The 16,634-nt window shown below is 36.0% G+C and overlaps 2 protein-coding genes and 2 long non-coding RNA genes across 4 annotated transcripts; 1 reads left to right on the top strand and 3 right to left on the bottom strand.

The window, feature by feature from the left end:
• The first annotated feature begins 2,168 nt into the window (after nt 1–2,168).
• LOC116726150 (uncharacterized) lies at nt 2,169–3,144 on the top strand. Its single transcript, XR_004340554.1, has 3 exons — nt 2,169–2,361; nt 2,439–2,524; nt 2,615–3,144. It is a non-coding gene; the product is annotated as an uncharacterized LOC116726150 (long non-coding RNA).
• A 770-nt stretch (nt 3,145–3,914) lies between these two features.
• Nucleotides 3,915–7,702, bottom strand: LOC116725361 (G2/M phase-specific E3 ubiquitin-protein ligase-like). Its single transcript, XM_032571347.1, has 4 exons — nt 7,298–7,702; nt 5,985–6,226; nt 5,778–5,887; nt 3,915–4,884 (listed from the first exon to the last, which is right to left on the bottom strand). The coding sequence occupies exons 2-4, from the start codon at nt 6,214–6,216 to the stop codon at nt 4,699–4,701; spliced, it is 528 nt and encodes a 175-aa protein (XP_032427238.1). The 5' UTR covers nt 6,217–6,226; nt 7,298–7,702; the 3' UTR covers nt 3,915–4,698.
• Nucleotides 7,703–8,828: 1,126 nt separating this feature from the next.
• LOC116725210 (uncharacterized) lies at nt 8,829–10,287 on the bottom strand. Its single transcript, XR_004340349.1, has 3 exons — nt 10,210–10,287; nt 9,926–10,134; nt 8,829–9,003 (listed from the first exon to the last, which is right to left on the bottom strand). It is a non-coding gene; the product is annotated as an uncharacterized LOC116725210 (long non-coding RNA).
• An 81-nt stretch (nt 10,288–10,368) lies between these two features.
• LOC116725858 (uncharacterized) lies at nt 10,369–16,535 on the bottom strand. The gene is made up of 7 exons (XM_032572254.1): nt 16,401–16,535; nt 13,938–14,129; nt 13,728–13,802; nt 13,091–13,209; nt 11,736–11,889; nt 11,537–11,662; nt 10,369–10,407 (listed from the first exon to the last, which is right to left on the bottom strand). The coding sequence occupies exons 1-7, from the start codon at nt 16,533–16,535 to the stop codon at nt 10,369–10,371; spliced, it is 840 nt and encodes a 279-aa protein (XP_032428145.1).
• Nucleotides 16,536–16,634: the final 99 nt, after the last annotated feature.

Raw genomic sequence — 16,634 nt, 5'->3', positions numbered from 1 at the left:
CTCCAACTACAACAGTTGCCCCAGCAACTACAACTGTTGCCCCAACAACTACAAATGCAGCTCCAACTACAACAGTTGCCCCAACAACTACAACTGCAGCAGCAACATCTACAACTGTTGCCCCAACAACTACAACTGTTGCCCCAACAACTACAACTGTTGCCCCAACAACTACAACTGTTGCCCCAACATCTACAACTGTTGCCCCAACAACTACAACTGTTGCCCCAACAACTACAACAGTTGTTCAAACAACTACAACTGTTGCCCCAACAACTACAACACTTGCTCCAACAACTACAACAACTTCCCCAACAACTACAACTGTTGCCCCAACAACCACAACTGCTGCCGAAACAACTATAACTGTTGCCCCAACAACTACAACTTCTGCCCCAACTACAACTGCTGCCCCAACAACTATAACTGTTGCCCCAACAACTACAACTGCTGTCCCAACAACTACAACTTCTGCCCCAACTACAACTGTTGCCCCAACAACTACAACAGTTGCCCCAACAACTACACCTGTTGCCCCAACAACTATAACTGTTGCCCCAACAACTACAACTGCTGTCCCAACAACTACAACTTCTGCCCCAACTACAACTGTTGCCCCAACAACTACAACTGCTGCCCCAACAACTATAACTGTTGCCCCAACAACCACAACTGCAGCAGCAACAACCACAACTGTTGCCCCAACAACCACAACTGCAGCAGCAACAACTACAACTTCTGCCCCAACTACAACTGTTGCCCCAACAACTACAACTGTTGCCCCAACAACTACAACTGCTGCCCCAACAACTATAACTGTTGCCCCAACAACTACAACTGTTGCCCCAACAACTACCACTGCTGTCCCAACAACTACAACTTCTGCCCCAAGTACAACTGTTGCCCCAACAACTACAACTGCTGCCCCAACAACTACAACTGCTGTCCCAACAACTACAACTTCTGCCCCAACTACAACTGTTGCCCCAACAACTACAACTGCTGCCCCAACAACTATAACTGTTGCCCCAACAACTACAACTTTTGCTCCAACAACTACAACTGTTGCCCCAACAACTACAACTGCAGCAGCAACAACTACAACTGCTGCCCCAACAACTACAACTGCTGCCCCAACAACTATAACTGTTGCCCCAACAAGTACAGCTGCAGCAGCAACATCTACAACTGTTGCCCCAACAACTACAACAGTTGCTCCAACAACTACAACTGCAGCTCCAACTACAATTGTTGCCCCAACAACCACAACTGTTGCCCCAACAACTACAACTTCTGCCCCAACTACAACTGTTGCCCCAACAACTACAACTGCAGCAGCAACATCTATAACTTTTGCTCCAACAACTACAACTGCAGCAGCAACATCTACAACTGTTGCCCCAACAACTATAACTGTTGCCCCAACAACTACAACTTTTGCCCCAACAACTACAACTGCAGCAGCAACATCTACAACTGTTGCCCCAACAACTATAACTGTTGCCCCAACAACTACAACTGTTGCCCCATCAACTACAACTGTTGCCTCAACAACTACAACTGTTGCCCCATCAACTACAACTGTTGCCCCAACAACTACAACTGCAGCAGCAACATCTACAACTGTTGCCCCAACAACTATAACTGTTGCCCCAACAACTACAACTGTTGCCTCATCAACTACAACTGCTGCCCCAACAACTACAACTGTTGCTCCAACAACTACAACAACTTCCCCAACAACTACACCTGTTGCCCCAACAACTACAACAGTTGCCCCACCAACTACAACAGTTGCCCCAACAACTACAACTGTTGCCCCAACAACTACAACTGTTGCCCCAACAACTACAACTGTTGCCCCAACAACTACAGCTGTTGCCCCAACAACTACAACAGTTGCCCCAACAACTACAACAGTTGCCCCACCAACTACAACTGTTGCCCCAACAACTACAACTGTTGCCCCAACAACTACAACAGTTGCCACAACAACTACAACTGTTGCCCCAACAACTACAACTGTTGCCCCAACAACTACAACAGTTGCCCCAACAACTACAACTGTTGCCCCAACAACTACAACTGTTGCCCCAACAACTACAACAGTTGCCCCAACAACTACAACTGTTGCCCCAACAACTACAACAGTTGCCCCAACAACTACAACTGTTGCCCCAACAACTACAACAGTTGCCCCAACAACTACAACAGTTGCCCCAACAACTACAACTGTTGCCCCAACAACTACAACTGCAGCAGCAACAAATACAACCTTGTTATCAACATCGTCTGCTGCTCCCACATCAATGCTAACAATTACATCTGCAGCTCCTCGTCCTACAGGTCAAACTTCTAACGGTAAATAATTTCAAAAAGCAACGCAGCTTTTCTTAAATTTATCCACAGACCAACTGACTTCTTCTAAATCACTACAGGTTTGGAGTATCTGGCACATCTAAACATGAAGTTACGATCTTATGGAGAGATCAGCAATGCAACCATAGTTCATCTCATTGAACAGGTTTGTAAACTAGAATAATCCACAAATTATTTCGTGTTTCTTTTTTTTTTTAAATCATAAAATATTAACACTTTCATTCTCCTCATTTAGTTTTTCAGAGACCAGCTCCTTAATGGATCCGTCCACAGGGTGACTGTACGAAGCATTCAACGGGTTAGAGTTAACCCATAGACAAAAACAGCATCTACATGACATTCTCTCTCTATTATTTAATCAATTTTATCAATATATTGGAAACAATAAGTATTAATGATATTTCAAGTCAAGTTTGAGTGTCTGAACCTGGAATTAGCTACAGGATGATGTTTAACCAGTAAATATTATCCATACTGAAGTTGGAACACCTTAAATTTAGGTCAGAAAACCGTCACCCAGTCTAAAACAGTTAGAAGTTATTTTTGTTTCAATATCAGAGTCTGGAACAGAAAATCTGAGTTTTCCCAGAATTAACTTAATCAGTTTATAAATAACCTGCTTTCTGGAAAACCCTTATGAAATACCAAAGTTTGTGTAGATTCAAGGTAACTTATGAACTCATTGATTTTGCTTTTCACAATTGACTATGCAAAGTGTAAAAATGTGTCTTAGTATAAAAATGTGATAAATCAAAGTTATTTAAATGTTCTAATCAAATTATAATTTTTAATTGTTTCACTGCTGAGTCTAATTTAGTTGCGTTTTTCTCGGTTTTGTAGACGTACAATCATTTTAAAACTCATTTTGAACTAAATTGGTTTTGTTAATAACTTCATAATATTTATTCTAATATACGTTTGATTGTATGTTAACTTTTTCAGCTTTATAGTTAAAGTATTCATATCAACTGCAAGTCGTTTAGCTTGATGTTACCTCAATACAAAAACCCAGTGAAAGTGGAAATACACTGCTCAAAAAAATAAAAAAATTTTGAGCAGTGTATAAAGACTTTTCTGAGCTTGAAGTCAAAAATTTGCAAGGAAAATACTAAACATTTTAGACTTTTGAAATTTCCAAGAAGAAAAACTTGCACAGTTGAATTAAATGTCATCTCTGTATATTTATTTTGTTTTTCTGCTTGGATAGAAACAGAAAATTAAAGATTGTTGTAGTCTGTGGCATGCTTATAAAGAATTTGTTTTCTTTGAATCTTAATTTATTTCAGATTCCAAGTGAATTTTCTGCTCTTTTCAAGCCTTAAGAGAGAAAATGATCCAAACTGAGATAAAAATGGAATATGCAACAAAAACAGAAACCAGTCCTACAGCCTCAGTACAGATTTCTAGTAAGATATCTGTTGACAAAATACAAATCCAAAATGTAATACTGGTATGTTTATGATTTCAGGACTTACACAGGACACTTTCTTACATTTAATAGGGAAAAAACATCTTTAATAAAAACTAAACTGTTGACAAAATTCTGCTTTATTTTCTGTTAGCCACTCAGCTTTATAATCAGAAGACATAATAAATCAGATGATACCTGATATAATTTATAGTTTCACCTGAATGTTTTAAACTCATTGTTCTTTGGGGTGTTAAATCATACCAAGGCTTCAATTTAAATTAACAAAACTCTGAAGATTGAATTGGATAGTGTATGATGATGAGGTACTCTTAGAACAATGTATTAATTTTAATTTTATACATTTTAATCTTGCAAAGCGTGGTTCAAAGGCTACAAAACGTACATAAAGAGGGTTTCGATTTCAAGAAGATAGAAGTATATTTACATTATTATTTTCTGGGCTTTTTGAAAATAATTTAATTTTTCTTCCTGCAATGTTCATTTGTTAAAATTATTCATGCAAAATGCAGATCATTTACCTTAAATTAACTTTATTGCAATATTTTTGCAACCTTAAGCGTACTTTGGAGCAAAGAATTAAATATACATTAAATGTTAAAAATAAAATCAAAATGATAAAACTCTATGTAGACCATCTTCAAATTCCCATCTGTGGAATTTCACTGTAAATTACAAGATTATGTATATAAACAACATTTTTATTGTTGAGATAAATGACTTGAATCATCCAGGGTTTGTTAATACACAAAACAATCCAAACAGCAGGACACCGTCAACAATTTATCAAAATCAAATTAGATTATAGGAACCGAAGGTCAAACACTTTAAATGAGTTGAGCAGACAACATGCATGCTCCAAGATATCCGTTTGCTTCCTTTTATAATAACTATGTCATAATTTCAGGAGAGATTATATCTCCGCCTGCATGCAAACATCTTTGATCCAGAGTTCTGTGTAAGGTTCTGTTCAGCAGCACCAACAGGTCCAGAGGTTCTGGGACTCCTCTGGGCAGAAACAGCTCCAGAGAATCCTCAAAAGCGTGAGGGAGAACCGGGTCGGACGAGATCGAGTCCTGGCGAAAATAATAAAATTAACAAATAAATTCAGTCACATTAAGTGAAACCGTGCAAACTTTCTAGTTTAGTGGAAATATCTTCACACCTCTGAAATAGAAACAAAACTAAAGGTTTGAACAGACCAGGGCCAGATGGAGATTTATTTATTTTTAATTATGAGAATAAAATTAGGATATGATGACAATGAGGTCACAACATGAACAAATTACTAGAAAAAAGCTGCTTTAATGAGAACAAAGCTTCAATAGGTACAAATCTGGCATTTTCTGATTCTTTTTAAAAAAATATTCATTTCAAAGTCCAGCTACTGATAATAATTTGCTGATATTTAGACATATTAAGCACATCCTATCTGTAAAACCGATGGTGAAAGTATAACTTCACAAGATTCCCAACATTACCCTTTTCTCATAAAATTACTGTTTCATTGTCATAATATTACAACTTTATTTCTGTAATATTATGAATTGAATTTTGTATTAATATTACTTGATTTTCTAATATGACTGTTTTTATATTATTACAATTTTACTCTTATGAAATGATTCTCATTATGACTGTTTTCTCATTTTTCTCATAATATTACTTTATTCTAATGGGTTTATTCTCATATTACGACCATTCTCATATTTTTTGGCACTAACACTCCAATATTAGTGCCGGGCGTTCACCATCATAATTCCATCTGGTATTTTTTGCAGTGTAAAAATCTTTGCGTGATTATTTACGTTTATGATTTAAATCGTTACACAAAATTTTAAAACGGATTACTGCGTGGCGTTTCATAAAATAACCGTTGGTGTTCAGCCTCACACTGAAATGGAAACTTGTAGTTTATGATCACCAACCAATAATCACTGATCACCAATTACTAATCGCTGATACCAACCTGTGAGTAAAAACGCAGAGAGATGAATTTGGGGAAACCAAGAGGAGGAAGATGATTGGTTCCTGTGATGAAGAGGAGGAGGTCTTCGAAGGAAAAATATGTTTCACCGTCTGATTCAACATGAGGAGGAAACACGTTTGTTAACAGTTCATCACAGCTCAGCCGGGGTGTGTGTGTGTGTGTGTGTGTGTGTGTTCCTGTGCTTACCGCTGACCATGCTCAGGACGGTTTCCCACTGAGTCGCTGTGGTTTCCTCAGCTCCCCTCAGCTCAGAGTCCGGATCGCTGAAGCAAAACGTGAAGAGGCGTCTGAAAACCTCCAGGCTCGGCGCCCGCCGCTCCGTACTGGTCATCACCGGCAGAAACGTTTCCCAGTGCGACTTCACCAGATCCCACAGCCCCCCGCAGCTGTTCAAGCCCTCCAGGAACTGGGAGATCATACTGGCCACCCTGGAGTTCAGGAGGCAGTCAGACTGGAGCTGCATTTCCATTAACCATAGAAATGTCCAAATTGAAATAAAGAAAATGGATTTGGTTCTTGGAAACAACCATTTAGAAAAAACTCAAGTTTTGGGATAAGCAGGTTTTGCGTTATGATGAGGCGAATTTCAGCCGTAACGAAAGAGAGATCGCAAAACTACATTTTTGACAAGAAAATAAATAAAAAATCTAAAATGTTGAAGTCAGACATTTTCTAGAAGACAAACATTTTTGACTTCTTGACATTTGAACTCCTTTCAAATTTCTAAGATTAATCCCACAATTTGAGTTTTTGGTCACAAATTTTTTACTTTTGGAGCTCAGAAAATCCCTTGTTTTTTCTAGAGAATTTCTGAGATTAATCTCACAAATTTCCAACTTTTTAATCTCAAATTTCAACATCTATTCTAAAGAATTTCTCAAATTGTAAAATTGAGATTTTTTCCTCACAAATTTGCAACTTTTCAAACTTGAATGTCAATGTTTCAAGAAACTTTCTGAGATTAAACTCAAAATTTCTGTTTTTTTTGTGTAAAGTTTCAACTTTTGGACTTTAGAAATGTTCTCGTTTTTTCTAGAAAATTTATTTGATTAGCATCAAAACTATGATGGCATGTTGGCCCAAATTTCACTCGAAACACTAGAAATTTTCAAGAACAAAAAAAATTTATTCTGAGCTATAAAAAGTTTTCAAAAAAATTGCAAGAAAAAACTAAAATTTTGAGAAAAAGTTTAAATTTCCAGAAAATTTTTACATTTTTTTCCAGAAATTTCCCATTTATTTCTAGAAAATTTCTAAGATTAATCTAAGCATTTCTGACTTTTTTGGCGCAAATTTACTCCTCTTTTCTTGTTACATTTACAGTGCCCCCAGTAAGCCGTCACACATTTCTTACTTAATGTAACCACAATTGCAAAACTATGTTTTTTTTTGTTTTTGCATTAACAGAATACTGACAAATATTTGCACAGATTTAATGAAAACTCAGCTTTTGGCAGCCGACAAAACTGAAACCTGATATTCAGATGAAAGGCTCAGACCTGTGGTAGACGTAGTGTTTTACCAAGCGGGCGTAAACGGCGGGAATCTGTTTGGAACAGGCCGGATGGATCCCACAGCCGGACAGCCAGTCACACAGGCTGGGAGAGAGACGCTGCACATCGCTGCAGCTCTGCAGCTGGGAGAGCAGAGCAGCAACACAGTTTCATTCAGGCCGATAAACTGGTTTGATGACACAGAGGCTGCATGACGTCCACACAAAGAAAAACAGGGCGACAAAGTAACAGCTCAACCAGATTACCGTCACTCTGATGAATTAAACGTTTCACTTTGACCCAGAAAACACAGACATGAAAGTCAACGGGTCAGCAGGGGAAAGTAGTAACTAGTTACATTTACTCGGATACATTTACTAGAGTAACTTTTTGGAAAGAATTTACTTTCAGGAGTATTTTTACTACACTGTACTTTGTACTTTTACTTGAGTAATTTTATTAGGAAGTATTTCTTCTTTTACTCGAGTAAAATTTCTGGCTTTTTTACCCACTGAATGAAAATCAACCATAATTTAACCTGTAATTCAAACACACACCTGCAGTTCTTGTTAAAGTTTCATATGTTTTTTATTGAAAGAAACATTTTCTTTTGTCCAATTTTATTATTTTTTGTTACTTAAATGAATTATTGTCATTTTGGTTCTTAAAATATCAACATTTCCACTTATCCTTTTATTTTTGTCAATCTGATTATGTAATTTTTAAATATTAAATGATTGATACAAAATACATTTCATTCTTTTTGAGTAATTTCTTTAATGGCTACTTTTTACTTCAATAAAAATATGTTGAAGTAGTGCTACTCTTACTTCAGAATAATTTTTGGCTCCACAGCTGTTATTTATGTGCGGTACAGGATAAGCATTTCATTTATATTTTCATAAATAAACGTTGAAATAAGCCGTGGATGTTAATCAGAGTTCTGTGTGCGCTCCACCTCCTGCAGTCGGAGTTGAGCTTCAGCATCAACGACGTCCCTCCAGTTAAAATCCTCCAAAGATGCACTTTGGCAACACATCAGCTGCAGGAACAAACAGAAACAAAAACATTTCATACAACTCTGAGCTGCTGCTATGATACATGCAACGATCTGCATAAGTTCTGAATGCCAATGTGCTTTTAAGTCGTTTCTTGTAATCATATTATATATGATGACTGTTTTCCCAAAGCATTTTCAGCTAAATTAAGTTAATAATGTTAATATTGAACCACATTCATTAAAAAAAGTCATGGATATTTACTGGTATGCTTTGTTTTGTTGTTTGTTTTTTTAACGTAGCTACATGATAAAAAGTGCAATTTATAAACATTTTATTTAACCCCTTAACCTGCAACGGAACGCCAGCGTGCCGTTTTTAAATATGTTTGATTTAAAAGTCAAACATATTTAAGTCTGTTACCCTCTTTCTGTGTAACCACTAAATAAAAACATTCAGCTCTTTTTGTTTTTGTGCGTAGCTTCAGATTTCAACAGATTCATATTTGAGATGGTTCCTGTTGAGTGGCGGACCTGGTAGAGGGCCGGGTGCAGACAGCACGGTCCAGGTCCTCCATGAGCCAGCGACCAGCCAATCAGAACGCCCGCTTCGTAATACAACCTGTCATCCAGCGCTGTGAGGTCATAGGTGAAAAACAAGCGCTCCGGATGACCCTCAAAAACACAACTCTGCTGCAGCTCCAGGAGGGTCAGCCTGAACGGGAAGAAATTATCTTAGGATGTAAATCACACCTTCATCGCTCAAAGATAGTAACCAATTAAAACACAGCGGACCAGCGGCGCCCCCTGCTGGTTGGCGGTCAAACTACAACACCAAAAAAAGGCGGAAACCATAAGCCAAACCAGTCTCAAACTGTGGTCCCCGGGCGCCCCCTAGTGGTCCGTAAGGTACTGCATGTAAACGACCGTTTATTTACTGTGAGCAGAGGTCAAAGTGCGGCGCGTACAGCCAGCTTACCAAAGGATTGTGTTTAAAAATAATAATGGATTTGGCTTTAAACCGGGTCAGTCCAAAGAAAAACTGAAGATACCAGTGGAAAGAAAACAAATCCAGGATTATTTTTATGTGATCAGTAAAACCTGCTGAGCGATTCGATTCTGTTGAGCGGCTCTGAACGGTTGGACTCTAATCTCCGTTGGTCAGAACTGACCTTTGCTTTTTACGACTTGGCTTGCTCATAATGCTCTGCTCACATGTCAGCTATTGTTTTTATTTACTTCAAAATGACTCAGTTAATTAAATACAGAAATAATAATGAATAATTTTTATATTTAATGCCGATTTTTGTTTCTGCCAAAGCAACTCAAGTCTATTTTTCTTTTATTGTGCTTTTAAATTACAAATGCCTCTCAAATGTTATTAATGCACACAACACTTGGTAGTAAATAATTTTTTTTTTTTAATTTATGTGTGACATTATTGGAGAGGTTAGAATCCACTTTCAGAATCTGCAAATAACTCAAAATGTTAACTGATGGTTCTTATTCTGAAAAAGTTTGAGAAACACTCCTCTACGCAGACTTTAATAGATTTAAATACATTTTTATCTAGTTAATGACTAAAAAGTAAACTGAATCAGTGGCTGAAATCGTAACTTCAAGGAGCGAATCCAAACCTGAAGAACTCTCCGAGAGCTTCGTCATGGCAGAGCGTCTCCTCTCCGCTGAAGGAAACGGCCGGATTGGACCTGAAGCAGAATCCTGGTTTCCTGACCTCCTTCAGCGCAGCAGAAAGGACGTCTCCTCTGCTCACCTTCAGGACAGTTTCTGCGTTTGTGTTTTCTAGTCTCAATAACCTCAGAATGGTGTCCAGGTTGAGGGTGAGCTGCACAGGAAACAGGAAGTGAACAGGAAGTCTTCCTTTTTGACCAATCAGATTTTACATCAGACTTTAACTGACCCTCTCTGGAGCCCGGCAGACATTAGGCTGCCTCTGTCCCACTGGACCGGGACTCCTTCTGCTGACCTTTGACCCTGAATCCTTCCTGTGAACGTTCAGATTTTAAAACAGCTGTATTTATTTTATTTTTACGTTTCCACTCACAAAAACAATGTTTTCTTACCTTTTCAAGACGGATGCTCTGCTTTCATATTGTGCCTGTTGGTGTAAAAACAAACGAGTTGATCAGTGCAGGGAGAAAAAAATAAAACATTAAATATATTTGACAGAAATTTATTTCAATCCAATTCATTAATATTTCACCAATTCACAAAAAATATTGTCTTGAGGGAGCAAAAAAAACAAAACAATCCAGACAGATTAAACTTCATTTTGATCTTAATGAGTAAAATTCAGTTTGTTTGGATTAGAAACAAAGTCTTTATTCAAAAAAGTAGAATATTATAGAAAAATCCTTTTATTTTAGGAACTTAATCACAAAGTGAAACTTTATATAGGTTGGCTCACCAGGGATGTTTGAAAGACTTTATTTCTGTTAATTAGAATAATTTTCCATTTAAAGCTGTTGAAAGCATTTAAAATGAAAGAATATGACCAATACTATTTTTAAAAACAGAAATAGGGTTTACCCTTTAAAACCTACCTGGTATTTTTTAACAAAATGTACTTTTAATCTGACAAACGAGACTCACTGGGCGTATATTCTAATTTTCTGTAAGACTAGGAAGGAAACCCAGTCACTGATTTGATAAAACAATAAAACCCTGACAGTAAGTTTTATTCAAAAACCCTTAAAGCTAATCTGAATAATGAACTTACATTTTGATAAATGAGATTAATTGGACTGAATTGAAATGGTTTGTGCCTAAAGACGACATTTCTTACAAATTTGTGCTACATAAATAAAATGTTGCAAAATTATCTTCAAGTTAATAATTATAGCTTTAATCTGGAAACCAGCTTAAATGCAGATCCAGTAACTACAGGTGCATCTCAATAAATTAGAATATTATTGAAAAGTTCATTTATTTCAGTGACTTAATTCACTAAGTGAGACGTATTATAAAGAATTACACACAAACTGATGTTTTCTGCCTGCAGCTTAATGGAAACACAACACTTAGGATTAACTATTATGTCAAACTTATAAAAAAACATTTTGATATCAGAAAAGTCTTTAGTGAAACGTGCACTACCTTCTTTTAAAAGGCATTTTTAATCCGGCGTAGGGACACAATTTACTGAGACATTCTTGTATGAAGAATGAAGATAGAAATCTGCTGTAGACAGAAGATTAATTTAAAAAATAAAACATGTTGTGTTGTACCTGTTCATAGCTGTGGTGACTAAATATATACAAAGCACCGTGTTCACTGATCCGGAGGACTTGCTCTCCAGTCCAGCCCTCTGCAGGAGAATCAGGGACAAACAGCACCTTGGAGCTCCGCACACTCTGAAACACACACACGTTTAGGCTTCAAATGGAGATTCAAGCGCGTTTTACGGCAGAACAACCCGACACCAACCTGTAGGTACGTGAAGGAAAACTTTTGTCCTGGTTTCTTTACAAACTGCGGTTGAAAAAGCGACGCCAGGCGACTCTGCATCTGATTGGCTGACCAGCTGGAGTCGACCGTGATGCGAGCCGCCAGGGCTGCTTGGTGGGGAGCCGTTTGTTTACTTAAATATGAAGAACAAACATGTACTGAGTCGCAGATTGTGCAAATATATTAATTGTCTGTGTAGATAACTCTTAAAGCCGAAGTGTGTAACTTTTAAAATAAGTTTAGTCCATATTTATTAAAACTGTCGCCATGTTGGGACCGATGAACCGCTCCGCTCAAAAACAATCACAGTCGAAAGAGAGAGAAGGTCTTAGAGCTATTAAACAACTTCCTGTGTGCTGATAATTATGCTAATGGTGGAAAAACAACTTACTATTACAGGAAAACTGTTTATCTGCCGTTAACTGTGGCTATGCTAACTACTTTTAGCATTAATGGCAGGTTTTTGGTTCTTCTTTTGTGTTTTACTGGCGGTTGTCAAACCAACTTAATTTGCATTTACCGCCACCTACCGGACTGGAGTGTGGTTGGCAGTGGTAACCCAGAGAATCCACCAGTTTTACTCACGTGACGTAAAAGTAAAAAGTACAGGACCGTAAAAATACTGTTTGATTTTATTTTAATTCTGATTATTGTCAACAGAAAGAAGCTTTCCACTCACCAATATCAGAAGTAGTAGTAGTAGACAAAAATTATGCTAAAGTAAGAGTAGCACTACTACAACATACTTCACTCAAATAAAAAGTACACATCCAAGAAATTATTCAAATAAGAGTAAAAATAATAATACATTTGGTAAAAAGTCTAGAGTAACTCATCAAATTAATCATTTAATATTTAGAATTTACATAATCAGACTGACCAAAGTTAAAATTTTGGTATTTTAAGAACCGAAACGACAATAATTCATATAAGTAAAAAATAAAATCAGGCAAAAGAAAATGTTTCCAGATCAGTTTCTTTCAACGAAGAACTTGTGAGACTTTAATAAAACTGCAGGTGTTTGTCTGTGTCTGGCAAATTTCAGTTTTTGTTTATTAGGTAGAGAATTCAGAAATTTTACTCGAGTAGAAATACTTCATAATAAAATCACTCAAGTAAAAGTAAAAAGTACAAAAATACTTATAAAAGTACATTTCTTTCAAAAAAAGTTACTCAAATGTAATTGGGTAAATGTAAATAGTTACTACTACAAAACTCTGGTCACAACATAATTTTAACATGTAAAAAAATTCTTATAAAAGTTTGATACTGCAGACGTAAGTTTTGATATTTAAATGAATCGGTGCTTCATTGCGGTAACGTTCAGGCCTCACCTGTCCAGCTGCTCCAGGAACGTTTCCTTTGGGAGACAGATCACGTCTTTAACCACATGTCTGCTCTTCTGTGGTTTCAGTTTCTTCCATTTAAGGTGACGAGGTTTGTTTAAGGATGACTGAAACATAAAACATAAAACAAAGCTGCAGCTCTGCAACAAACAGCACAACATTTACCAAAAACATGACAGAAATAAGCAACAAGAATATTCCAGAAATTCAAAAAATCTCATTCAGTTTGATCTTTTGATAGACAAACACTTATTCTATGGATTGTGATCTGACTGCAAATTTTAACCATTAAAAATACTTCAGTAGTTTAGACAATTTCATAAAATCTCTACTTTTTATATAAATCATGTTTTTATATTTTTCTCTTTCTGCCAAAAACTGGATGATAAAAGTCTTCAGCTTGGTGTTTTGGTTTCAGACATTTTTTTTTTTTAAGGAACATTTTGTTTACATTTACTTTACAATTAATTGTATTTGTTGTTTCTGTTTTGTTTATTGAAGCACCGATTCAAACGGTTTAGCATCATGAGACAAATACAGTTATGCACCAAGTGAAATAATTTTAAAAAATTTATTTTTGTGGTTGTGATTTGATCAAGAAAAAGTGAGAAAACCTGAGACTGACCGGGGCGGCGCAGTCAGAGCTGCCGGATTTCATCTCGACCAGCTCGATGTCAGAAAGCCTGATGGGCGGAAAAGACTGGAGGGACAGGAGACGACAGCAGGTTCAATAAAAAACTGACTTTAGCTTCACATGCGTCATCTGAAAATAGGAATATTTTAACTTGAATTGTGAAAAATAAAAGTATTTCTTCATGCTGGATTCATCTCTTACCTCCATCTCGATGTGTGTGTCGTCTGTTATGTTGAAGATGTGCGAACAATAAGAAGTCTCCTTGACGACGGGAGGTCCAGTTTTTGGTTCTGCTGGTTGTTTGGTTTTGATCTCGACTAGCAGGTCTTCATCCTCCTCCTCTTCCTCCAGGTCAGGGGCCAGAGGATGCTCCAGGTACCGGAACCGCTGGGTCTAACAGGGGAAACGGGTCTGGAGTAAATAAATGTTATGGAGGCCTGAAGTTTAAAAACATTGGCAGGAATTTAACTTTTACTCAAACAGATTCATTCAGTTTTTCTGGGAAATGTGTTTCGTCCTTTTCTTGTTCCTCTGTTGACAGTAACTATGAGAATTTTCTCCATTATGGATGAACGCAGTCAAATGATCCAAGAAGAAAATATGCTGAATTACCGGCGTCGTCTTGATTATATAAACACAGCAAAACCAAAACTGTTCCACCAAGAAAGCTTGTTTAGCTTGTTTCTGACTTTAACAGGACAATTTTACTTTGATCAATGAAACTTTAAACTCTAAACAACTTTACAAAAATGTATCTTTACATCCCAGATCAAATTAATTTGCTTTACTTTGAACCTAAAGCGTCTCAACAGACACAACAAGTTGATTTAACATCATATGACATTTCATTAAGTCTAATTCAATATATTTACACATAAACATAAAAGTGCTGAATAATAAGGACTGAGATTCTATCATGGTAAATTAAAAATACCCAATCAGAAGGATTATTATCATTATTATGCACCATTTACATTAATTTCTGTCATTTTGCATTTCTGGGGCCTTAAGAGATTAAGATTTTTTTCTTATTAGGAATTTAACTAATCCGCTAATAGATTTATTTAGCATTATTTGTGATCTTTAAAACCATTTGAACCTGGTTATCTAGGAGACATTTAGCAGAGCTGGTTAGTAACTAATTACATTTACTTGAGTAACATATTTGAAAAAACATTGTACTTTTAGGAACATTTTTAATTTTACTTTGAGTAATTTTGTTATAAAGTATTTCTGCTCTTATTTGAGTTAAATCTCTGGATTTTTCTATCAACTGAATGAAAAACATGTTTTAACCAAAAATTCACCAGACACACACCTGCAGTTTCTGTTAAAGTTTCATAAGTTTTTATTGAAAGAAACTGATTTGGAAAGATTTTCTTTTGCCTGATTTTGTAAATTTTTTACCGATATCAATTATTGTCATTTTGAATCTTAAAATACCAAAATTTCCACTTAACTTCATACTTTGGTTCATGTGATGATATAATTTTTAAATATTAAACGGTTGATAATTTGATCAGTTACTCAGTACTTGAGTAAACTTTTTTAACAAACACGTTTTTAATTTAAAGTAATTTCTTGGATGGATACTTTTTAACTTTTACTTGAGTAAAAATATATTGAAATAGTGCTACTTTACTTTTCTAAAGCAGTTTTTGTCTAAACTGTTTTAAAATGTCTCTTAAAGTTGTAAAGGCTGCAGACTCTTGATATAAACATTTTTAAATGCTTTAGCTCTTTAGTTTAAGCCTTCAAACGTATCCTTTGAGATATTTAAATTATTTAGAATATTGTTTAGAAAACTTTGACATTATACTAAACATTACTGGCAAATCATCTGGTTGAATTTCTTGAAATGCTTCTAAAGGAAGGAAATATCAGGATTGATTAACAACTAACTTGAGCACAAAAATGTTTCTTAAAGAGCGAGGAAACTCCTGCTTTCAGATTTGTGATTCTGCAACTTGAAAAACGAGTTTCATATTCTGTGGTTTGTTACTAAATCTGACGTTAAAGTCAAATAAATGTTTGGAAATTTGCATATTGACTTTTAATCACAGAGGAACCACATGGATAATAGTTTGTCTTTACATCAACTCATAAATAATTTGAGGTAGGGCAGAAATGAAAAAATATACTGAAGTATGAGCAGCACTACAATATATTTTTACTCAAGTAAAAATAAAAAGTATCCATCCAAGAAATTACTTGGATGTATTTGGTAAAAAGTTTACTCAAGTACTGAGTATCTGACCAAATTTAATATTATAAAATTACATCATCAGAGGGACCAAAACATAAAGTTAAGTGAAAATGTTTGTATTTTAAAAACTAACATGACAATAATTCACATAAACAAAGAACAAAATCAAGTTAAAAAAGAAATTGTTTATAAAACAATAAAAAACTTATAAAACTTTAACAGAAACTGCAGGTCTGTGTCTGTGTCTGGTGAATTTTTGGTTAAAACATGTTTGTTTTTCATTCAGTAGGAAGAAACTTCAGAAATTTTACTCAAGAGCAGAAATACTTCTTAATAAAATTACTCAAGTAAAAGGTAAAAAGTACAGCGCAGTAAAAATACTACTAAAAGTATATATTTTTAAAAGGTTTCTCAATACCCGGCTCTGTAAATATGAAGTTTTATCTTGAAGAACGAACCTGTTCAGAGGTTTGTTTGTTCTCTTCTTTTTCCTGCGTCGCTATGATCCCAGTTTCTTCTTCTAAAGAGAAAAGCCTCATTTCGATGTTTTCTGTGATATCCAGCAACGCCGACTTTTTGTCACAAAGCTTCATCCTGTTCCAGAGAAACAAATCCAAGTTTCTCCTTAAAATCTGCCCCAGTTGAAGTTTTGGCCTCAAACGATGGAAGTTTCCAGGTTTAGCAGAAGCAGA

The sequence above is a fragment of the Xiphophorus hellerii genome, chromosome 9, assembly GCF_003331165.1.
Source record: "Xiphophorus hellerii strain 12219 chromosome 9, Xiphophorus_hellerii-4.1, whole genome shotgun sequence".
Classification (NCBI taxonomy): domain Eukaryota; kingdom Metazoa; phylum Chordata; class Actinopteri; order Cyprinodontiformes; family Poeciliidae; genus Xiphophorus; species Xiphophorus hellerii.
This window is presented reverse-complemented; position numbering and strand designations above follow the sequence as displayed.